The 24786-nt window shown below is 48.3% G+C and overlaps 1 protein-coding gene, 1 long non-coding RNA gene and 1 pseudogene across 3 annotated transcripts; 2 read left to right on the plus strand and 1 right to left on the minus strand.

The window, feature by feature from the left end:
* The first annotated feature begins 369 nt into the window (after positions 1-369).
* Positions 370-3056, plus strand: LOC136452092 (uncharacterized). 2 transcript variants are annotated; one of them, XR_010758745.1, is made up of 3 exons: positions 370-1297; positions 1527-1930; positions 2750-3056. It is a non-coding gene; the product is annotated as an uncharacterized lncRNA (long non-coding RNA). The 2 variants fall into 2 exon arrangements; XR_010758746.1 differs by having other exon boundaries at positions 370-1162; positions 2750-3043.
* Positions 3057-7633: 4577 nt separating this feature from the next.
* On the plus strand, positions 7634-19164 carry LOC136455620 (uncharacterized; annotated as a pseudogene).
* On the minus strand, positions 9055-10218 carry LOC136451180 (zinc finger BED domain-containing protein RICESLEEPER 2-like). Its single transcript, XM_066451930.1, has one exon. The coding sequence runs from the start codon at positions 10216-10218 to the stop codon at positions 9055-9057; it is 1164 nt and encodes a 387-aa protein (XP_066308027.1).
* Positions 19165-24786: the final 5622 nt, after the last annotated feature.

Here is a 24786-nt window from a genome sequence, read left to right on the forward strand (position 1 = left end):
TCATGGCACCTTGCTAGTTTGTTGTACAACCATGTCGCGGCCTGTAGCTATCAACTTCCACTGTAAGCAGATCGGGTAGTCGGTGGTTAATCAGATTAAATTACCTGAAAGTTTTCTGATCCATATATATTCTGTGAGGAGAATGCACCGTACCATAGCGATGGCATAGTGGAATGCATTAGATTAGATGATCTTCAACCGTGAATAAAACGTGCTTCACTAAGGGCATCCGCGTGGCGTCGGCCAATGCCGTTTTGACACCTGCCAATTTTTACCGTCTACCGGCCGCTATTTGGTCAACGAGTACCGGCTAATCCAGTTCTGTGTGCGCCGCTCGGTGCATATCCCCCAGCCACACACGCTTGGTCTCACGCAGCCTGCGACTGGGACCACCAGTCCGCCATTAACAAATCGACCAACTCAGCCACTCAGCCTTCTCCACGTCGTCATTTCTCCCTCGCTCGCTCCGTCGCCTCGCCATGGATCCGCGCCAACGCCGCCCGTCTCACCCGGCCGGGAGCGTCGCCCCCTTCCTTCCTGATGCAGCTGCAGGCCCTGCTGGCTCTTGCGTGCGTGGATGCAGTGACTGTCCTTGATGGCGGCTGCGTCCGGGGATCGACTATGGAGACGCGGCCATGGCGTCCTCTCCCCCGGCGGCAGCACCGGCAGATACGGCGGCCGGCTTTGCTGGTGGCTGCGTGCACAGATCCATGATGGAGACGCGGCCACAGTTTTGAGCTTACACGCTTACTGCCTTCCCCTTCATCAGAGTCGTAAGGATCTGGTGCATTCATCCACGAAATCTTCCTCCTTTTCCCGATTCGTTTTCTTATTCCACTATTTGTTTGAGCCTATGATGCGAACGCGATCAATATGGTAGTCCTCTCCATCAGTTTCCAATCTCCCAATCCTTGCTTCTGTTCTCTGCGTCTGTGAGAATGAGAATGAGGAGCTGTTGCCAGTGAACTGTGCACGATGCAGTCACTATTTGGAGCACAGCTGATGCCTCTGATCTGATATGGACCCACTGCTTATTTCAATTCTGCTCAGTTGTGTTGCCCTCCATTAACATGGTTTAGATCATGGCTACAGGATGAAGCGTCCAGTACTTGCCTGCAACCTGTTCGATGGAATGTGGAACACTAGGTCGGGGCATCGTGTGGTATGTTTTGGGGCAAATAATTTCATTTTTAGTTCAAAATTGTTGTTCCATGGAGTCTGAGTGGATTCAAGTGCTAGCTCCCAAATAAATATGATCTTAGTTATCACCAAGGGACAAAGGAAAGTGACATTTCAGGTTGTTCTTTTTAACTATCATGCTATTTTGTTGGGCCTCCGCTATAAAGATTCATGTCTTATAGTGATTTGCAACAGTGCTCTACTCTGAGACATCAACATTAGGTAGCAAAGGTGAATTAGCAGTTTTAGTTGTCTTAGACGGCTGCTGCTGCCACCTTTTTATGCAGGTATCGCTTGACACAATTTCTGACACAGGTTGTCTTCCTTCATCTTATTTATACTTTCAGATTCCAAGAAAACCATCTGACCATGGAGGTAAAAATGGAACTCGCCACCGCACACCCTGCCTCTATATCGATCGAGAGTTCCAGCGAGGAGAGGCTCCAGTCGTTCTACAACCACCCCCAACTGTTTCTGCGCTTCCTCCAAATAACAAAGAAACTTCCTTTATAGATTATTATTCTTTCTCGACATAACTAATGTGGCATCTACATGCAGCATCAATTGCAAGCTATTTCAATTCTACTCAGGTGTGTTGCCCTCCATTAACATGGTTTTAGATCATGTGTTTGGTCTATGATTTTTTAGGCCACCAAACTAATTTGGTAACAGCTGCTGTTAATCTGTACAATATGCTCCACTGAATACATCCAGAAGCTTATTGACAAGCTCAACAAGGCATTCTGGAATGGTAAGGACTGCTACTGTCTAAATGGATGTAATATTCATGCTTTCTACTTGTGTTGTTACATTTTCAAACCGTGGTGAAACACTACATAAATATTCTTGCCATACCAATTTTAGTTACCTGCTGTAGCTTTGCCTAGGTTCACATCTTAAGAAGGAACCCCTGTTTACTAAAATCTTAATAGGGAACGATGTAGGCTTACTAGAAAATTCTCACTGCAAAGATTTGTTGTTTCTTTCTTTGGTCTTTGGGGGATATAACCTTACTCTGATTGTATTGCTTTTGATATGAGCTTCTTTTGTAGTATCGAATATGCTGAACCAAGTTATATTCTCTCTCGTTCAGAGTTAAGGTTTAGTCTACTTTCTTTGTACATGCGTTCATCACCAAGTGAAGTTCATATAGGACCTAGATTAGCTGACCATTATTGGAAAACTGCTTCCCATGGTGCTCCTTCCCACTTTATGGAATTTAGTTCCTTCGCAGCCAGAATATCGAAACCACCCATTCTGATCGATGTGTGCATATTTGCCTTTGCTTCCTTTGGTCAACCAAAAGGAAGCAACTGTCAGTCCAAAAACCTTCCCATTCTCAGTTGCCTCATTTTTCTATATCATAAGAATTTAGGTGTAGGCATTCATGTTTCGTCCTTATTCTGCTTGCCTTTGCTTTTGTATAATTCCCTCCTTTTCAGGTTTATAAGATCAAATATGATCTTATTGCTTTTGCAGTGTGTAACATCAACATCATGTCTATTTCAGTACCCATATGCCTATTATTTACCTATACTGTATTCACCTTTTTTCTTTTGGAATTTTCCAGCAAGTCAACTATGAGTGGGTGTGTACTTGCAGCCTTACAGGCTCGACAATGGACGTAGAGGAGATTACTACCGGTGGACATGGATATGTAAATAGAGAATATACTACTAAGGACGTCCTATGCTTTTTTTAAGATGATCCTTTGTAGTTATTATTTTCATGAACCGAATTAACATGTATGTTTAGATGTCTCAATAGGACGTGTATTGTTTACAGACGAATACATGGTTTTTTAATTCTATTTGCATTTTTTTGCATTGGGTCTGTCTACTCAACAACCATGTGTTTTATGCAGTTTGAACACATGATTTTTTTTGCACCATAGAATTAAGATCCAACAGCCTCCACCCTCCTTCTACCTCCAGTTTTCTTCTACCTCTAGACAATCATAAATCACAAGATCATGGATCTATAGATCACAAGAAATAATTTTTTTCTATGGAAGGACAAATCACAGATACCTGGAGCCAAATCCGTTCTGAGTCACTGCGCGCCATGTACACATCGGAACTGCTGCCGAGTGACTGCACTGTGCGACGCCCTGCACCAGGCCCGAGGCGCTCACCTGGTACCCGCCTGAGGCCGTAGTGGCGTGGCGTCCACGCCCTGCAGCTCCGACAAGATGGCTTGGCGGGACACTGATTGGCAAGGGAAAAAATCCATGCGTATTTTTGTGTTAAAACACATGTGTGTTGTATAGCATTTCTGTTTTACATTTCTTTGGCATGTATGGCTGGCTACGCCGTGGGTTTCCAAATTTTTTGGTCCACTGCACATAAAACAATTTCGGCTTGGACTGGAGCGGGCGCAGCGGAGCTCGCCTCCCATCCTAGTATATATAGACGATAGACCCATACTATAAGGAATCCTTGGCTTTGCTGAAATAGTGGCTACTTCAGAACCATTTGAGGCATCCTTAAGATCGAGGGTGTGTGTAAAAATCGTTAGATCATCATGCATTAAGATACCTTTAAGACGTGGATGATTATCATAAGAAAATTCTCACCATATCATATTCGGGTTCTTGAAAATTTTCACTCTTCCAAACCCAGAAGGGGACTCTAGGATTATCCTTTTGTCAAAAGAAGACTTTCATGCATACCGCTTCTAGGTATCTATACCATACTATATTCTCATAAGATAATACACGCTAGCTAAAGATCTACCGGCTGCTACGTCTTTAACACATTGGAAACATAAATAACCATAACGATTTTGAAATTTATGACGAAGGTGGAATCTTCCATGGATCCATACAGGAACGAGTCAGATAGAAAATAGTAGCTTCGATTTACATTATCCTTGTGACACCTTATATTTATCAAAATTGATGTAAAAAAAAGATGTACAATCCAATTTCTCAATTTAATAGAAGCCCAAAAGATGCATATGGTACCCAAATAAGGATAGGATGCATATGTCACAAGGACAAGACCCATCGCACGTACTCCCCTGTTAAAAAATATAGGGATCTAGAGTTCAAAATTTATACCAAAATACAAGTTATTTTGGGTCCGTAACCCCCTCTCTCCTCTGTCTTTTTTTTTTTTTTGCAAGAATGAGGTTCCTTTTAAACTTGGGGTCACCCAAAACAGACAACCAACGACTAAGGAAAATAACAATCTCCATCCTAATTAGTGAGAGGTAAGATGTAGTTTTGCCGAGCTTCTTATTTTATCTGAAAATCACTTAAATACTTTATATTTTAGGACCGAGAAACTACTATCGTGAATCATCTTTCCTAGCCTTTCCTTTTTTTCATTTGGTTTATGATATGGAATGTGCTAAATTACTACCACTTCATCTCTAAAAGCAAGTAATTGGTATACACATTATGAATGAAATATTTTCACTAAAATTCATGGAATGAACTACTGATAGACCACCTCGTCTAGAGAAGATTAGTCTTTGTCACATGGTTCCATTTTAGATTCTCTTAATGCCATTAGAATTTTTATGGTTTCCCTCACTGCCATCAAAATTCTTCGTTTCCTCTATGTGCCATTATTTGACATTTTACAGTTTTCTAATTCTCATTGTCGTCACAGAACTATGAAATTGTTGTTATGTTCATATCGAGATGACAATTTCGCCCCTCCCAACAAATTTTTGCTGCTACCATCATTAATAATAAACACATTCAAGCTATCTTTTTATGCAGTTTTCATCTCATTCTTTTTGTTGTGGAAAGTTCTTAAAACACATTTAGTAGTCAATTCGAATGTTTTAAGTTTTTTCTAGATTTTTTATTTTTTTTTCATTTTTCTAGAGCTAAATCTATTTTAGAAAGCGTCTAGAGATATTTTCACGAGTTCTAAATATTTTATTTGAGTTTTTTGTGTCCTACCCTATCTCTAGGATTTTCTCAGAATTTTTAGAAGCTAAGAGACATTTTTTATAGTTTAAAAAATATTGTCATGTACTCCCTCCGTCACAATAGAAGTCGTTATAGAATGCGTGCAGGTCAAACTTTCTCAACTTTATTATGAAAGTATATTTAATAATTTATCTAATGATACTAATTATGTGTTATAAATATTAATATTCTTTTATATATAATTGGTCAAAGTTAAAAAAAACTTACTTTTTGGGAAGCGAGGGCGACTTCTATTTTGGGATAGAGAGAGTATTTACCAGTTTTTTTTTTATAAAAAGGATGAAACTGCCCTCAAAACTATTGTTAGTTTACCGGAGGTGATATAAATAGTTTCGAAATTAATGAAGTAATATTTGGGTTAGAGTTCAAGGAAAAAAATTAGTCAATAAATTAGTTAAAAAAAGCTTATGGAGGTAAGAAGACCCTTGCTATTTCTTGCTTGTGGGCCACAATTCCAGATGTGAAATCGCTTGAAAGTAAGCATGGCACGATAGCATAGACTCCTACACATTGGCACACTCGACGTGGTTGACATACAGCGAGAGGCCATTTTTAGCTCCTTGTGCTCTTGGGCACCAGGTTTTCTTTATCCGCCGATATATCGTACTCCCTCCATTTGAATTTATGGTACATCGATCTTGTTACGTCTCTAGACATATTGTAATATCTAGTGTCCTGTTTGCTTGGCTGATAAGCTATGGTTGAAAGTACTGTTGACTGATTTGTTATGAGAGAAAAATATTGTTCATTGGCTGAAAAAGTACGGCTTATAAGCCAAGCAAACAAGGCGTATATATATAGCAAAATAAATATACCCAAAAAAATCTAAGTAACTTATAATTTCGAATGGAAAGAGTATTTATCTGTAATATAGGAAATAACTACTTTTATTAGTATTTTATTTAAATTTATTGAATTCAACTTGAACCTTATTTGGATTTGTCCGATATTTCTAATTTATCCCAAATTATCTTTGACCTCCATGAATTTTATTTATGGATAAATAAGGCGCTACTGATATTATTTATAATTTCTAGACTATATCGTTTTTAATGAATTTCTTTTTTTGATAGGGTATAATTTGGACGCACACTACTCGCACACTCCACACCACACGCGCGTGCGCCACACGCAGAGAAGAGATTGGGATGCAATAGCAACGCCTCCATGCGCAGGAAACAGGCAGGGCCAATGTGTAGGACCCTGATGAGTAGAACCCTGATGAGTAGCATCCACTGGACTAAACCCTGATGAGTAGCATCTCCAGGACTAAAGATGGCAAAGGTAATTTCCGCATGGATACTGGTAGCACAAACCCGCACACGCGAGAAAATTTCTGTGCCCGCGCCCGCCATGGGCAGCACTTTGCCCCCTCACCCGCTATCCACTGGGATGTTTTGCCCGCGGGCATGCCCGCATACTCGCGAGTGGAGGAGCCGCCGAGCGACACCGCAAGAGGAGCGTCGCGGCGGGTACGACGCCGGGGAGGCGGGTGCCGGGGTCGTGGCCTCACGAGGTGCCGGGGTGGCTTGCTGCCTCCCCGATGGATCCACGGCGCCGAGCGGGGATTACAGAACAAAAAATACAAAAAAAAACGCATCTTGCAAGCTCCAATCAATAATCCAAAAGCATGAAAATACAAAAAAAAACGCATCTTGCAAGAGCGCTGATTGAGGACCACACAAGTTATAGACTCCTTTTACAGGTCACAACTCTCTATGCCGCCAAAAGAACAAAGCAGATCCACAGATCAATAATGGGAATAAGTACCTAGATGTTGCACTCTTGCAGATCGAGCACACAGAGAGAGAGGAGATCCTACAGATCGAGCAATGAGAGACACATAGAGAGAAGGGAGATCCACAGCAAGCCTACAGCTTGCCATCCTACTCTCGTCAGGCGTCAGCTTTGCTCTGCTAGAGGAGTCGCACAACAGGGGATGGAGGAGCCCGTGTTGGCCTTGCACTGGTTGACGAGAAACGGAGAAATGAGATGAGTGGAGGAGCCCGGTGTGGACCGCAGGAAGCTAGAAGCCAGGAAGGCAGCGGCGGCGGCAGGAGGGAACGGGTGGGGTGGCCGGGTGGGGATGGAATGAAACTAGGGTTCCAAACTTTCAATATATACTTGGTTGGCTGTGACCCCAGCTGTCAGGTAACTAAGACGGGTTTGCGGATATGGATAGGCTATTTTCTTACCCATTAACGAATACTCGTTGGGTTTATACCTCTATCTGCACCCGTGCCCGCGGATGCACTTTGACGCCCGTATCCACCCCTGCCGTGTTTGACACTGACGGAGCTATGTGGAGGCCATCCTGGGCGATGGCCCCCCTTGCTACGTGCAATTTGTAGAAATTCTGTCGATGTGATCACTGGCTAGTAGTAAAAGTCTGCACTCCCTATTTTCTTCCTTCCCTCTCCCTCCTCTCTCCCACGCGTCAACGGCAAGAAGCGAAGAAACTCCACGCGCTCTCCGCCGCATCACCTCGCAGCGTGGAGGCCGCCGGCGATGGACCTCTTCCCCGACGGGACGCACGTGCGGCTGCAGAGCCGCGAGCTCAGCACGTACCTCTACGCCGACAAGGACGGGGTCAGCGTCTCCCTAAGCCAGTGCCACGTGTCGCTGAATGCGGCGTGGCAGGTGCACCAGATCATGCACGAGGGGGTCGCCTACGTCCTCCTCCACGGCGCCGCCTACGGCCGCTACCTCGCGGTCTCGCCCAACGCGGCGGCGCCACGCGGCCACCGCGGCCGACGCGTCGTCCAGAGCGACCATAGCTATTTTGACCCGCGCGCCATCATGTGGAGGGTCATCAGGGCATGGGACGGCGGCAACCCCGACGACATCATCGCGCGCCACGATTTGCACCGCAACCTCCGCTCCAACGGCAGGTACCGCCGCTGGCACACATGCGTCACCGTCGATGACACCTTTGCCGAGTGGATCACGATGATGCGTTGGACGGTCCAGGCCATCCCCCGAGAGCGACGCCACCGGAAATTCAACTTCCAGTTGCAACTCCAGTGAGCAAGAAGTCCCCATTCCTCGCATTGATTTGGGCGGAGCAGGGTTCTTGGAACCTCTAATTTTTTATTTGTGAAACTTGGTACTTGGAGCGCCAGCCCAGAATGCTTTCTGTCTGCGTCCATTTTTTGCAACAACCGCTAAATGTTATTATTGCCTTCTCTTCATCTCTTGGGATCAACTTTTGCAACGACCCCACTTCTTTCGCTCTGCTTGATCCAAGAACCTATAGATGGCCATCGGGCCGTGTCGGCCCGGCCCGGTGGCACGGCGGGCCGTGCCGGCCCAACGCGGCGTCGTGCCTCACCAGGCCACCGTGCCGTGCCTATGGCGTGCTCGTGCCCGGCCTCCGGCCCAAGGCACAGCCCATGGGCCGTTTGGCCGTGCCGTGCCGCCCGTTGGGCACGACCATTTTCACCAGGCCTTGCCGGCCCATAGCCCGGCTCACAACTCAGAACACAAGGACAAGAGACAAAAGACTAGATTATATCATTATATGAATATGAGCTGTTTTATGCAATGCTGCCCCATTAAAAACCTTTCTAGGTAAAACTCACCCTTGTGAGAAATCCTAGAAAGGAAAAAAGAGTACAGCCAGCTCTAAAGTGTCAAAGTCTTAGTTCTTCTATCCTATTACAATAGCCAACATCAGTGGCAAAGTCATTGTGACAATGTGACTTAGTGAGTTCACAGCAGCAAAAGTTCTATCCTATTACAATAGCCAACTGCCAACATCAATGGCAAGGCAACAGTGACTCACTGTCTCACTCTATCGTCTGTCACACCAAAAGTACCTATAAAATTGTACAGAAGCAAGCAATGTTAGTGAACTTGAATGTAAAGAAGCAATATGGAACTTGAAAGTTTCAGTGGAGTGAGTGACTACCTCTCCTCTTCTTCTTCTTCTATCCACCACCAGCAGTACCGCCGCTACCGCTGTTGGTGCCGCTGCCACTGCCTTCGCCTTGTTCATCGAGGAAGAGGTTCTTGAATGCTTCCTCTAGGTCCAGGTCCTCAGGTGTATGTTGTTCCCTTCTTGCACCTTGCTCCCAGTCCTTGATGCAGGTGAGCATCTCCAGATGCTCAGGCAACAAGCACTGCCACCGGTCTTCAAGTATCCTGGATGTACAGCTGAAACAAGACTCGGAAGAGACAGTAGATACAGGGACAAACATGATATTTCGAGCCATAATAGATAGGATTGGATAGGTTAGCTTGTGGTCACGCCACCAGAGGAGTATGTCAAAGGATTCCTCATAACATGTGATAGGGTCACTGTCCAAGTAAGCTTTGAGCTCACTGACAGCAGATGGAGTAGATGAAGATGAGGGGGAACCGACAGGGGATTCACTAGGACCTCCAAAGATCCTTCCCCATGCCTGTTTTGTCTTACCAGTATGAGCTGAAGGCACTAGAACCTTCTGAGACCTAACTGTACCAAATTTCTGTTCATACTTGGCAAACAATCTATACAATTCATCTTTCACATCACCATAGTATACACTATAAATGCATCCAGTTGCCTTACCAAGCAATTCAAGCACATTAAAGAACCCTTTCATCTTAGCTCTAGGATCAAGAATGAATGCATATGAATAAATCAGTGGAATTTTCTCCCAATATTTAAGGAATTTAAGCTTCATGGGAGTAGCAATCATTCTAAAATTAGCATCTCTTTTAGCATTTTGCAAATGCTTAGCCATGTCAAGCATATGGTGCAAAACAAGTGGAGCTATGGGATAATAAACACCAGATAGGACAACAGTGGAATTATAGAAGAGTTCCAGGAATATCATTATTTGTTCAGCAACATACCAATGCTGTGCAGTCAACAAAGTAGAACCATAATTAGAGGTAATGAACACATGAAAGACTTCCTTGTATGGCAGCAAGTGTTTGAGCATCAAATAAGTAGAATTCCATCTAACATCCATATCCAAGCCAAACTTTCTAGGTCTAAGACCCTGAGCAGTGCAGTAGTTCTTAAACAATACAATTCTTTGATTAGAGGAATTTAAAAAACTTATTGCAGTTCTGAAATCTTCAGTATAAGGTTTCAACCTCTTCATGACAGATTTAATAATCAGATTAATGATATGGCATGCACAGCGCTGATGCACAAGCAAGTACTGCACCTTGTTAGGATCATCTCTTGTAGGTGCAGGATAAGAACCCAAATAACCAAAGAACATAGGTTGCAAAATCTCATAAGCCCTAGAATTAGCAGAAGCATTGTCTAGAGACACCGAAAAAACCTTGTCAATCAAACCAAACTCCTCAACCACACTAGAAATCCTATCAGCAATGTTTTCACCAGAATGTGAAACATCAATCAGCCTAAGACCAACAATTTTTTTTTCTGTAACTCCCAATCTGCACTAACATAATGAGCAACAACAGAAATATAATCCTCCTTAGCATTACCAGACCAAATATCAGATGTCAAAGAAACATAAGATGCAGCAGGCAACATAGATTTCATAAGCATAGCACGTTGTTCATCAAAAAGTTTACACATATCTCTAGTGGTGGTCTGCCTAGAAACCTTCTCGAACAGAGGATTATGAGCATGCTTAATGTAATCCTCCCAAGCCTGTGTCTCACCTATCCCTAAAGGAAGGTCTAGCCTAGCAATCAAACAACACAACTCAGTGCGAGCAAGCATAGGATCATACACCCAATTTTTCAAACCATTAGGATTCAGAGCAAGCTTAGACTAGACCATACTGGCATGATTACGTTTTCTCATATAGGAATACATGTGCCGTCTCAAATGGCCAGTGCTAGCAGACGATCTAGCAGTGTATCGCACCCGACAATGTTTACAGATGGCAGCAACTCGAATTTTATTCTCCTTAATCTCATGGAAGTAATCCCAAATAGCAGAAACTTTCTTACCAGAGGTGGTTGAGGTACCATGAGTGTCAGTGGAGACCTCAACTCCACCATCACCATCGTCGCATCGAGATCGATGGGCTGGTTGCCGTCACCGAGGTCGATGCCGAACAGACCGGCTGCATCATCACATAGGTCATCGTCGTCCTCAACTTCCAGCTCATCATCTGGGTGCGGCGCCTGGTCCTCGCCATCACCGAGGGGATGCTGATCCTCCCCCCGCGTTGCGAGGCTGGAACCACAACCACCCATGAACGAGCCGGACAGCCGTCCACGACCTCGACCTCAAGTAGCTCCAGCATCGTCCCTCAACGGGCGCTTTGGTGGCCTAGCCATGTCTACTCCAGAGGAGGAAGACACGGCGTTAGGCACCAACCTGCATGCAAAGAAGAAGAAGAGTGAGAGATGACACTTGAGAGACAGAGATCGGAGAGAGACAGAGCATAGAAGAGCAGATCAAGGGTTAGGGAAAGTGACGAACCTACTTTCCCAGAGCCCGGTGCCGGAGAAGAAGAAGAGTGAGAGATGACACTTGAGAGATAGAGATAAGAGAGAGACAGAGCAGAGAAGAGTAGATCTAGGGTTAGGGAAAGTGACGAACTTGCTTTGCCGGAGCCTGGTGCCAGAGAAGAAGAAGAGTGAGAGATGACACTTGAGAGACAGAGATCAGAGAGAGACAGAGCAGAGAAGAGCAGATCTAGGGTTAGGGAAACTGACGGACCTGCTTTCCCAGAGCCCGGTGCCAGAGATGAAGAAGCCAGCGAGCCAGCCAGAGGATGAGATAGACACTGTCATACCAATTAGAATCGACGACGAGGTGCTGAGGTGGAGGAGGAGGGAATGACATGAACACGAACTCACATGGTTCACCGATTCCGAGCGAGAGCGAGAGGAAACAGGAGAGGAAAAGGAGGGAGGAGACAGGGTTAGCGAACTCAGTGCGAGGTGGAGGAGCACCGACGAGGTCACCGGTGCCAAAGAGGATGGACGATGATGGTTGATGGAGAGTGGCGGCAGCGGTGGATCACGAATGCGAGAGCGAGAGTGAGGCAGCGAGCGAGAGCAGACGGCTCGGCGGATGGTGGGGGAGGAATGGAGATTAGGGTTAGGGATGGAGAGGGAGGCAGCGCCATGGCGGGCAGCGGCTTATATGTGTGGGCATGCAGCGGTGTGGGGGTATTAACCCCTATACCCTTATGGCTAGGTTTGGGCTGACCCAGACCAGGGGGTCTGGCCCACTAGAAGACGACGCGCGGCCTAGCCGATCTGCTCGGAGTCCCATGCAAGGAATCAAGGCAGACTTGGAGATCAAGCAAGATCCTAGTCAGTTAGAATAAGAATCCTTATCCGGCCACCTATGGCAATTATAACTGGTTAGGATTAGTTTCCAGATCTGTAACCCTGCCCCCCAGACTATATAAGGCGGGCAGGGGACCCCTCTTGAAAATCATCTCATTTACATATAGCAATACAATCAGACGCAGGACGTAGCTATTATGCCTTCACGACAGCCGAACCTAGATAAAACCTCGTGTCTGTCTTGCGTCACCATCTTGTTCGTAGCTTGCGCACCTGTCTGCTGATAATATACTACCTTGGGTATACCCCTAGGTAGACTGCCAACCATATTTCATTGATAGTGGTGCGCCAGGTAGGGGGTGTGCGTACTGCTCCCTAGACGAACAAGATGGTCATCATCCCCGGTTCCATGGCTACGTCGAACGGCCTCACGTTCACCATCGACTAGATCACCTGGACCACTGGCTCCGACAACTTCATCGCCATGACCACGAAGGAGGCACAGATCCAATCTGCGTTGACCACTACTTCACCAGCATCAGCTACGGCTCCGACCACGTTGGATCTGGCTCCGGCCACACCAGCATCGTCTTTAGCCACGCCAACAACCCATCGTTTGCTTCCTCGCTACAAAGGGAGGCAGATCAACAACACCGACCTGCTCGACTCCATCGATCAGGTCAGCACCAAGCTTGCTGAAACCCTAGCTCTGGTAGATTCGATTCAAAATCAACCTACCGAGCAGGTAAGCACTACCCACAATAGATCTACCCGACCAGCTCGGGCCAGTCGTCCTGCACGACTCGGTATGGATCTCGTGGTCACATCTACTCCTGAAGGGCGCTCTGTTCATCGCCGACCAGCCCCCGCAATGGGTCTCTGGCTCTCCGAGTGTGAAGCCTTGATGGAGAATTACTAGGCTCAGCCCTATGGCCTACGAAACACTACTTCTAACTACGCGTACAATATACAATGCTGCTCAGATCTATGTTTTATACATCGACCTCGACCAAAGCCACACAACTTCATCAACATGGTTCGGATTGAGGAGTATCAAGAAGGATCAATCCACACAGTTCAAGAGGGCGGCTCAAGCTCCCCGTCCGACATCGCATCTAATGGCTCCGTCCACACTGAGCTCTAGCATCGTGACAATGAAGAAGTTGAATACGATCTAGATATCCCAGACCACTCCTCAAGGTTCCCACGATTCCCATCCTTCCCACCAAGGCGAGGAGACTTGGGTAGTGTAGGTACTAGGCTTTCATTCCTCGATCTGCTCTGTTACCCTCAACGCTGAGGTGTTGCCCTTAGCAGGTTTAGCGCTCGGAGCACTTGTGCCTGGCTCGGCTGGTCCCTCGACCACCTGCTCGGGGACTGTTGTCTGACTGCTTGCTTGCTGAGGCCCCGATGGATCTTCTACTATGGCTTCCTCGGTGGTCGGCTGCTGGATAGTCTGCTCTGTACTTATTGGTGGCGCCACGCCACTTCCGGCTAGCTGGTCCGGACTTTCTGTGGACGCCGAGCTAGTACATCTGAGATAAGTTCAGAAAGCAATCATATTAAATGCAAATTGCTAACTTATATCAAGGTTACAAATACTTACATGTTGGAAGCATGGAATGATATGGAGAAGGCGCGTCTCTTCGGCCGTACTTGCTCCACGTGCTGTGTGGATGACTCCTGGTCTCCCTCTACATCCAGCACAGTCGCTGGGCCTTGGTGCTCGACCTCTCTACCGCTTGTCCTTCATGTTGCAGTGGTCGGTGGCATGCTCAGTTGAGTTGTCGCTCCCGTCGCCGGTCGCGTTCCTTGCCCAGGTACTCCCGAGGTCGACCCGGCTGCATCCTTCACCGCCATCGGCGATGTGGGTCCCACAGGTGCAGAGGACCCACCTTGCTCCATCGACTCTAGTTGCTTCCTCCTTTTTTGAGGGACAAGTTGAAAGGTGTCTGCATCTTTTCCCTCCTATACGCCATCGTCCGGCCAGGCAAAAATCGCATGCCGACGCTTGCCAGCTGGGTTCTCCTCCGGGCCCCCTCGGGCTCATTGATATTTAGCACTCCCCCGGTGAGCAGGGTGGTTACTGATCTCTTCTTTGACTATTTGGGGGCAGCCGGCCGCTTACCAACGGCTTTGACCACTGCCTCCTCTCTAGCTCCGAGCTCCGCCCAGTCGACGTCCTCGTCCTCGATCTCGATGCTGGTCTGGGTGGTGGGATCAGCTCCTTGTGGCCACTCTACTCCAGGGGGTGGCGACACAAACACTGTCGCTCTATCCTGACCATTAACCTAGGTAACAAAAGGGAGTGAACACAGTAAGTTTCCACTTATCCTACCACAATATAAGACTACGGGTACGCAGCAAGACGAATTACCTTTGGGGGAGGTCGGGCAAGCTTGAAAGCATGCTCGATGTCGCTCAGTCTGGCATAATTTGGATTGGCTAAGTTAAATAGCTTGCCAATTCTAGCTTTGACTTCGATTTTGTCAAGCGCCCTCTGCCTCGTCCTCGTTGGGTCTGTACTCCCTTGATACTCATAGCCAGGATGTACCCTCCTCTGGCAGGGCTGGACCCGTCGGCTGATGAAACTCCCGACTACGCTCGGACCATCTAGTTTTTTCCATGGGATCATTCCAAATATTTCTGGGATCTGTCCCAGATGCTCGGGCTTTTCCGACCAGCTCGTCTTCTTCTCCGGAATGTAGCCCGCGTCGCACAGCGTGATCGTGTTCGGCTCTTCGCGGATGTAGAACCATTTTTTGTACCAGTCATCGAGCGACGTGTTCCATGAGCAGTGTAGGTACTGGGCTTTCATGCCATCACAGAGGTTGAGGTATACACCCCCGACTATCTTCGAACCACCGCTTCCTTTCTTCCGTAGACAGAAAAGATGGCGGAAAAAATCAAAATGGGACTGGAAGCCGCCATACGCTTTGCACAGATGAATAAAAGTGGCGACAAGGAGGATCGAGTTGGGATGCAGATTGCAAATCCCAATCTCATAGTAAAGACAGAGCCCCCTAAAGAAACGGATGCCACATAACTCCATATCCCTGTTTAAAGAAATCCTCAAACACCACGATCTCACCTGGTTGTGGATTAGGGTACCTCTCGCCCTCCGGCGCACGCCATCCTGCGAGCTCCTTGTTGTGGAGTACCCCCATGGTAATGAGGTCTTCAATGGTCTGCTCATTGCTTTTTGACTTCCACCATTCCTTCGCCATGACCCCTGTTGTGTTCTGCGCATCACTTTTTGCCATTTCCTTTCGTTTTCCACCTCAGACTCTGGCCTTGCTAGTGAACGGGGAGTGTTATGATCTTCAACAGCAGCGGGGGATTAGCAGAGGCGGCAGTCGAAGCGGCGGCGGATTGATTGGTGGCGATTTCAGATGTGTTAGGGTTGGTTAGCGAGAGGAAGATGAAAGCTGTGGTTGCGAATGGCAATGAGGTTCAGTAAATAGTAACTGACCTATCATATATACCGTATTTAACCCAAGAGTTATGCCGTTTCGTCTGCCCGGGATTCTTGGGGGACGTGCGCACGCGCCGCAGACAGTTGTTTTCACGTTTGTAGTATTACTCAGCCTCGAGATCTACGCCAATATATGCGCCTCTTCGTTGCCAGTATGGGAGGGCCCACGCTGACGCACCTACTGATAGGTGCCACGCAACTGTTTGCTTGACAAGATAAAAAGGCAGTATGACATGCTATACCCGTCTACTTTTTTGACCAGACGTGTCAGACTGGACTTGTCAGAACAAATAAATAAATAAATACATAAAATAATAGTACAAGTGGCATATGATTTTTTTGCCACACTTTTTGTGCTTGGGGATTGTCCCGACCACCCTCGTGCTCGGGGACTGTCCCGACCACCATCGTGCTCGGGGACTGTCCCGACCACCATCGTGCTCGGGGACTATTTCGACCACTCTCGTGCTTGGGACTGTCTCGACCACCCTCGTGCTCGGGGACTAAACCGACTACGGTTATTCTCGGGGATTCGTCGTTTTCCCCATGCTGTGCTCGGGGACTGCCCCGACTACTCTCCGACCATTGCTCGGAGACCGCTCTCCTCGGCTACATGTGATTTGTACTCACATACAGTTGAGAGGCATTTATTTTTTCTCACTTAGACCTTGGTACAAGGCTGATACCTCGCCTTCCAGCAAGCTCGGGGACTACATCGGTACGATGCACCTGCCGGTGCAGCTCGTATCGCTTGTACGACGATTGGATTCTCAACTTAACTGTGAATTCTTTTTAGACCCTGGCACCATGTGCCTACGTCACCTACTACTAGGCTCGGGGACTAAGTGGGCACAATTCACCTTGTGGTGAATGTGCTTATTTTATCGACCCCTACGCACTGACTGTTGGCCATAACTACTACTGTACAAGGGCCACTTACATTTCTTTTCAGAAATACAAGTGGGCACATTTGATCAGGAAAGAAATCTTTTTCTTTTTTCTTTAGAACACCATGCATTCTTCGGACAACCTGAATCTTCGGCTATAATCGTGATCTACTACTCTCTGTGCTGACCAGAATACTGACACATTTGCTTGGTCAATGTTTCAACTAGTTGGAGATGACATGAAGACAGACCGCATTAGTCAAAGAAGATCAAACGGCGTGTCGCAACATAATACATGGTGCTCGGGGACTAGCTGTGGGGGTATTAACCCCTATACCCTTACGGCTAGGTTTGGGCCGGCCCGGACCAGGGGGTCCGGCCCACTAGAAGACGACGCACGGCCCAGCCGATCTGCTCGGAGTCCCGCGCAAGGAATCAAGGCAGACTTGGAGATCAAGTAAGATCCTAGTCGGTTAGAATATGAATCCTTATCCGGCCACCTATGACAATTGTAACTGGTTAGGATTAGTTTCCAGATCTGTAACCCTGCCTCCCAGACTATATAAGGCGGGCAGGGGACCCCTCTCGAAAATCATCTCATTTACATACAACAATACAATGAGACGCAGGACGTAGGTATTACGCCTTCACGGCGGCCGAACCTGGATAAAACTTCGTGTCTGTCTTGCGTCACCATCTCGTTTGTAGCTTTCACACCTGTTTGCCGATAATCTACTACCTTGGGCATACCCCTAGATAGACTGCCGACCATATTTCGTCGACATGCGGGGTGGGCTGGCTGCCTGGCTTCGTGGGCTGCCTTGCTGGGCCAAATGCACCGGGCCGCCTCTTTGCACCGGGCCGTGCCCGTGCCGTGCCACGGGCCGGGGTGGCGGCCCAGGCACGGCCTGGTGCCTCGGGCCGTGCCGGCCCGGGCCCGCTGTCTAACGGGCCGTGCCGTGCCCGTGCCGGGCCACGGTCCGGGCCGGCGGGCCGCGGGCTGCATGGCCAACTATACAAGAACCTAATTTATTTTGGATTTCTTCGTGAGAAAACGACCCAACAGTTAAAAGATTAGGATTGCTCTGTCTATCGTTCGTTGATCCGCGTCAGATCAAAGTGTCCAGTAAGCATGAGATTCATGATGGCGTGAGAAATTCAGTTCATGTTACCGTCTGCCACATCACCGTTGCAGTTCTTTACTTGTATCTGACGATGCATGTCTGAATCATAATTTAGAGCTGTTTTTCCTTTTTATGCATAGTTCATTTTTGCTAGTCCAGACTTAACAATGTCTGTTTTCTCTGAAGTCTGAAAATCTCTCTCCCAGTCCCATGAAGATGTGTGATGTGTCATCAGATTTGTTCATTTGTCTGCCTTGCTAGTGATGTCCAGTCGCTGCAGTTTCCTAAACACCAGTGTTTTCATTGCAAAAAGAATGTAGGAACCCGGCACGGCCTGTTCCGCCGGCGTACCGTGCTCGCCAGCGAGCCTCAGTGGATGATCTGGTACGTGCTGGCGGACGACGACGGGAACGTCGACGAGCACAACTGGGACAACTTCATGTTCTCCGGCCGGTCGGTGTTCAGCCTGATGGCCCGGGTGGCGTTCCGTGAGGGCCATAGGGATGCCAACCACTTCGTGTTGTGCGTGAAGGCCGGCCACGACGCGCGGCGAACCCCTCTGGTCATCGACCTGCTGCCTTCTCAAGTGCAGCCCATGAATATCGTCGCTCTCCCCAGCGGGTCACCAGGTGAGAACTGACTTTGTAGTTTCGCTTTCTCCAGGTGAGAACATTGCAAATGGTCCGTGCGGTAAAGTTGGTATTCGCAATAGATCATACCTTGCATACTTTGCAACTGGATTGTAACTCACAGTAGTTCTGAATTTGCTATGCACAGCCATCAGTAAAAATATCTCCACACTGATGACAACAAGAAAGAAACATACTGATGACAACAGAAAATGTAACTTGCACACTGTGTGTCCATAGCTCACATGCTCAAACTACTTCTGCAATTTTGTTTCTTTTTAGTTTCTGTATGTACTATCCTCAATTGCAGACTGGTGAGTGAGAAAATGGTTTACTTGTTTGGATACAACTAGTAGGAAACATGGTAAAGATGATCAGAAGCAATTGAATGGAAACAATCTCAGATCTGATCTTTATTTCAGAAAATTCATTAGCTCCAATGATACTATCTTTAGTTCAGAAAATTCAGTTGTTAGCCAATACGGAGTAGAGCTAATCTTGTAACTGATTGCCGGCCTCCTTTTTCATTTCGTTTCTTTCTTGTTTGTTTGGTTGACAAAAGTGAAAGTGTTAGAATACTACCCATAACATTGTTCCTAATTATAACTGGTGTTTTGCTTGTTCCTTTGATAATTCAGGTGCTGCAGCGCTAGTGTACCCAGATGTTGATGCAGAAGCACCAGCTGCTGATGCAGAAGCACCTTAGAGGACTACGAGGGTAGAACTTCTCACAACAACTTCGCAGTTCATCTCTTCAGAAATCAGAAGGCCCAGTACTCCGGATAAAAGAAAATTGAAATCAGTTTATCTTCTTTTGTTCAGAAAGCCCAGCAACCCTTTTGAATTTGGTCGTTGGATTTGACAGTCTTCTGCTGACCGGAAGCGGTTTGAGTTGGCCTTTCAGTTTCAGAACTTACAAACCGCTGAAATCATTACGTGGAATGGAAATATGGTGAACGATTTTGCAAAGCAACATTGCTCGTGCTGCTGCTTTGAACTGTACCTTGCTCATGGAGTCCTGCTACGTAAAAAAAAAAACAGAGTCCATGTTTGTTGGAAATATAGACTTCACTGAGAATCATGGTTAAACCGCATTTCTGTAACTGTTATGGTCAACGATTCAGCACAGAAATGAATATAACTGTTACTGACATCCGAAAACAGAAAGTCCACGAAGAACGGCAGGTTTGAATTTGCTCTTGCTTGTGTCAGGCGGGGCAGTAGGACAAGCTGTTCATTCCACTGAATGTTTAGGGCTTGCCAGCACCTTCTAGGAAAGGTGCAGGTGAAGAACAGGTGCTATATATCCTCTACTGTCCCTTGTGAACAAAGGACATAGAGATCATATCTTGGGTACTGCAGTGACGTCTTCTGAGCATATCTTTAGTGTTCAGTCTATCCACTAGTACCAGCCAAGCAAAGAATTTTATTCTTGGTTTGCACTTGGCCTTCCAAATCCATCCAAAGGCTGGGTGAGCATAAGCGTTGGCAAATACTAGCTTATACAGTCGTTGGGATGTGTAGGTGCCATTGCTCCAAATGTAACTCCAGACATCATCCTCATATTGAGGCCCTGGCAAACCGATCAAGTGTTCCTGAAGGTCTTCGAATTCAACAAAGGCTGCCTTGAGATAGCGGGAGATAAAAGAGGTCCTCAAAATCTTCAGCATTCATTACCTCCTTGACTGAAATCCTAGAATCCTTGGAAAAAGAGAGCAGCCTTGGGTACTGCTCAGATAGTGGATGGCCCGTCCAGATGTCATTCCAGAAAAGGACAGTGGATCCATCTCCAATAGTTCAGCGGGCTATCCGTCGAAAAATGTTGCTTAGCCTGAGGATATCTTTCCACCAGAAAGATCCGATTTCCCTAGCTGCATGGGGAACTTTTTCTTGATAATATTTCCACCATATGAGTTGGACCCAGGGTATGTCTCTCCTGTTATAAAACTCGTCCAAGTGTTTGAGAAGCAATGCATCATTTTGTAGACGTAAATTTAGCACACCAAGGCCTCCTTTGTCTTTGGGCGTAGTGACTACTGGCCATGCTACCAAGTTGCCTCCCCTTTGCTGATTTGAATTGCCTCGCCAAAGGCACTGCTTTCTAGCTCGGTCAATGTTGTCAATGATCCCTTTAGGCAACTTAATTACACAGGAAGCGTAGGTGGTGATTGGCGTGATGGCAGACTTGATCATCTCCAGACGTCCTGAGTATGACAGTAGGGAAGAGCAGGCTGAGAGTTGACGTTCAACTCGATCCATGATTGAAGTAAGATCCTCAAAACGTGGTTTTATGGTTCCCATTGGGAGACCCAAGTAAGTGAAGGGGAGGGAACCAATTTGGCAGCCAAAGGTGTTCGCCAGAACTTCTATCTTTTTAGGCAGCACATTTATCGAGATAATCTGGGATTTTCGGTAATTCACGTTGAGCCCAGTAGACTGTGAGAAAGATTCGAATATGCCTTTTAAGAAGAAGAGCTACATGGCATCTGCTTCTAAGATCAAAAGTGTGGGGTGTACGACCCTAGATACCCACGGCAGACCACATGGGCTGCACCCCTAGGGGTGGCCCAGCCCATAAGAAGAAGCCTTGCGAGGCACGACTCTGGTCGACGCCTCTCGCAAGACATTGGGAAGATATCCTGAAGATATTACGAGTTCTGTTAGGATATGTATGATCCCAGGATTCCTGTAATCAGTTATTACTTTCCGGTTATCTCTTAGATCTAACTGACTTATAACCCTGCCTCCCGGACTATATAAGGCGGGCAGGGACCCCCTCTAAAATCATGGCATATCATACGATAGCTAATACAAACCAACAGACCACAGGAGTAGGGTATTACGTCATACTGACGGCATGAACCTGTCTAACTCGTGTGTCTCTGTTGCCTTCTTGTTCTTGATCTCACGCTCCTCTGCCGATCAATCTACCTTCGTGGGATACCCCTCGAAGGACTGCCGACGATTAACTGTCGACAGTTGGCGCGCCAGGTAGGGGTGTACGTGCTGTTTCCTTATCGAACAAGATGGCTTTTCCGCAGGCTCTTCGTCCCTTCCGTAGCCCGGCCAGATCTTCACGGTCGGATCCATCTCCTGGGTCATCAACGCTGATGGAGTCGGAGAGCTCCTCGAGCCGGGGCAGATCGGTTCTGCGCCGGTCACCACCACTCCTGCAACTGCAGATCCGATCTCGGAGCCTATTCCGAGGTCTCCCTCGGCAACGACTCGCCGTCCGCTTCCTCACTACCAGAGGAGGCCGATCAACAATGACGATCTGATCGAATCTATCGATCGGGTCGGACTAAAGCTCGCCGATTGTCTCTCCATCGCCGAATCGGCACTGGACACTCTAGTTCAGCGCCGACCACCCTCCGATCCAGATCTATCGGATGGTGCTCGAGAAACTGCAGGGGCTACGGCCCTACCCTTCGTATTGTCCAACGCCGCCGCCGCTTACCAGCATGCCCTAAGGGGCAAACTCGCCGACCAGGTCGTCGTCCAGCTCCCGCCGACCGTCAACACGCTACACTTAGGCCGGAGCCCCGGGGTGCACCTCCAGACCATCCCGGAAGAAACTCTGGGCTCTGAGTCTCAGGGCTCTACGGAGACCCTCGCCGAAACCTTCTCCGATCAGTTTCTCCTTCCACCCTTCCGGGGTGGTGCGATCTTCAACGTCAGCATCGATAGCCCTCCTTGGAACGGGGAAACCGAGGAGGAGCGCGTTGCTCGGGAGAACCAAAACGTCAACCGCGCGCAACGGCGAGAAAACGAGGCAGCCATCGCGAGGGCCGAGGCTGCTCGAAATAATCGGCTTGACTCTCAAGGAAGACCGCTCCCGCTCTACCGCGACCTCGACGAAGAATTCCTCCGCGTCGACGGCCACGACGTCTTCAAGACTCCAAGCGCCAATTTGGCAGTAGCCGCCAACGAGCTCGCCTGTTTCCCTCAAACGCCCGAGCTCGACAAGATCGCCGCCATGCTTAAAGCGGCTCACTGTCAGGTCAATGAGATCCGCGAGGATCAGAGACCTTCGTGCTCTACGAGCACGATTCACCGATCAGCTGTGCCGAGGTCCAATCGCCGCCCAAGTCAAAGCCGTTTCGCCGACCAATCGCTACCTCTCTAGGGGGGACCTGGGGGGCATCGCGACGAACACCATCGCCAACACGACCAGGAGGTCGAGCAGGATGCTAGAGTACATCTTAGCAACCTCCAAGATGCGCGGCGGCATATCGAGCAACGTCATTTTGGTCACCATGAAGACAAAGTACATCGCCGCCAGGATTACGAAAGGGAGTACGGCAACCCGGACTCAGCCCTCGAGCCTATCCCCGACCACAACGCCACAGACTACAGTGTCGACAACCCTGAGGGGCCTCCGGCTTTCACAAGGGCACTCCGAACGCTTTGATGGCCCCGTGGTTTTAAGAGCACCGGGGTCGAGCCCTACGAAGGAAGAATGAACCCAACTCAGTGGTTGCAGGCTTACGCCACTACCGTCTGTGCCGCGGGAGGAGACACCAGCGTCATGGCAAATTACCTCCCTGTCATGCTCACGCCACCCGCCATGAGCTGGTTCATCAGCCTTGCGCCAGACTCCATTGGCTCATGGAAAGAGTTGAAGAAAGTCTTCACCGACAACTATATGGCCACGTGTACTCGACCCGGCACAAAGCATGATCTCAGCCGCATCAACCAGAAGCCATCCGAGCTCCTCCGCAGCTACATCTGGCGTTTCTCCGAGATGAGGAACTCTATCCCCAACATCACGGAAGTTGAAGTCATCACCACCTTTATCCGTGGACTCCACCATCGCGAGCTTCGCTCCAAATTCAACCGTAAGCCGCCGACCGGTATCGGCGAAATGATAACTACCGCCAACCAGTATGCCGATGCAGAGGAAGCCGAGGTGTGCTTCAACGAGGACACAGGTACTCAGTGACCACCTCACTGATACGATGATCGCCCCGACGACCGATGTCACAGCGACCGCCGTCCCGACGATCGTAGCTATCATCACGATAGCGGCCGTGATCGAACAGGAGGACACAGGCCTAGCCAAAATCGCCTCCGCCGCCCAGAACACATCTTTGCCGCTGCTAGTCAACCTCGCGCCAAGCGTAACTACGACGAGTAGTACCAAAAGATCCTCGACGGCCCGTGCCCTCTTCATAAGAACGCCAAACACAAGATGAAGGACTGCATTGGTCTCGCCAGGGAATTCCAGGACAAGAGGCTCGATGATGATGCCAGCGATGGAGCGGAAGGTTGCCGACTGCCTGGGAACAACAACAACGCCTTTCAGGACCACGATAAGGTGGTCGCCACCATCTTCGGGGGCCTCGCCTCCATTGAGAGTCAAAGGGAACGAAAGCTTGCCGCCCAACGAGTGCTCGCCGTCGCTTCAGAAGAAACTACCGCCGACCCCAGCTATCGCCCATGGTCTGAGATCCCCATCACCTTTAGTAGGGCTGACTAGTGGGCAGATATACCATATATAGGGCGTTTTCCCCTCGTCCTCGATGCAACCGTCCAGAAGGTGCTCTTCAGAAAAGTCCTCGTTGATGGTGGCAGTGCTTTGAACCTACTCTTCACCAAAGCCCTAAGGGAGTTGGGCCTCGCGATATCAGATCTCACACCCTCGGACTCCTTCTAGGGTGTGGTACCTAGAAGGGCATCCAGACCACTTGGAGAGATTACCCTACCAGTTCAGTTCAGCATGACAAGCAACTACCGCGTCGAGCATATCAACTTCTATGTCGCCGACTTCGACACCGCCTACCATGCCATACTTGGCCGGCCAGCTCTGGCCAAATTCATGGCCATACCACACTACGCGTATCTGGTGTTGAAGATGCCTTCGCCTGCAAGAGTCCTGGCTCTGCGGGCCAACCTGTCCATTGCCTACGCCTGTGAGACAGAGAGTCTCGCTCTCGCTCTCGCCGAAGCCACCGGCCTCTCCATCCAGATGGCTAGCGTGGTCGCCGAAGCCAAGACAGTACTCGCCGATGTCATGGAGATTCCAGAGCTCGAGCTTCCCTGTGACTCCGCCAAGTCCAAGGAAATCAAGGAGGTCGGCCTCGGCCTCGACGAGGCCTCGAAGACCAAGAAGATTGGGGCTCACCTTGAACCCAAATAGGAAGGCGCACTCGTCTCCTTCCTACATGCAAACGGCGATGTGTTTGCTTGGAAACCTGCAGACATGCTGGGGATACCATGGGAGAAGATCGAGCACTCCTTGAATGTCTTGCCGACCACCAAACCGATCAAGCAGAAACTCCGCTGATTCATGCCAAACAAGAAGGAGGCTATTAGGGTAGAAATAAAA

This window comes from Miscanthus floridulus, chromosome 5, assembly GCF_019320115.1.
Source record: "Miscanthus floridulus cultivar M001 chromosome 5, ASM1932011v1, whole genome shotgun sequence".
In the NCBI taxonomy this organism is placed as follows: domain Eukaryota; kingdom Viridiplantae; phylum Streptophyta; class Magnoliopsida; order Poales; family Poaceae; genus Miscanthus; species Miscanthus floridulus.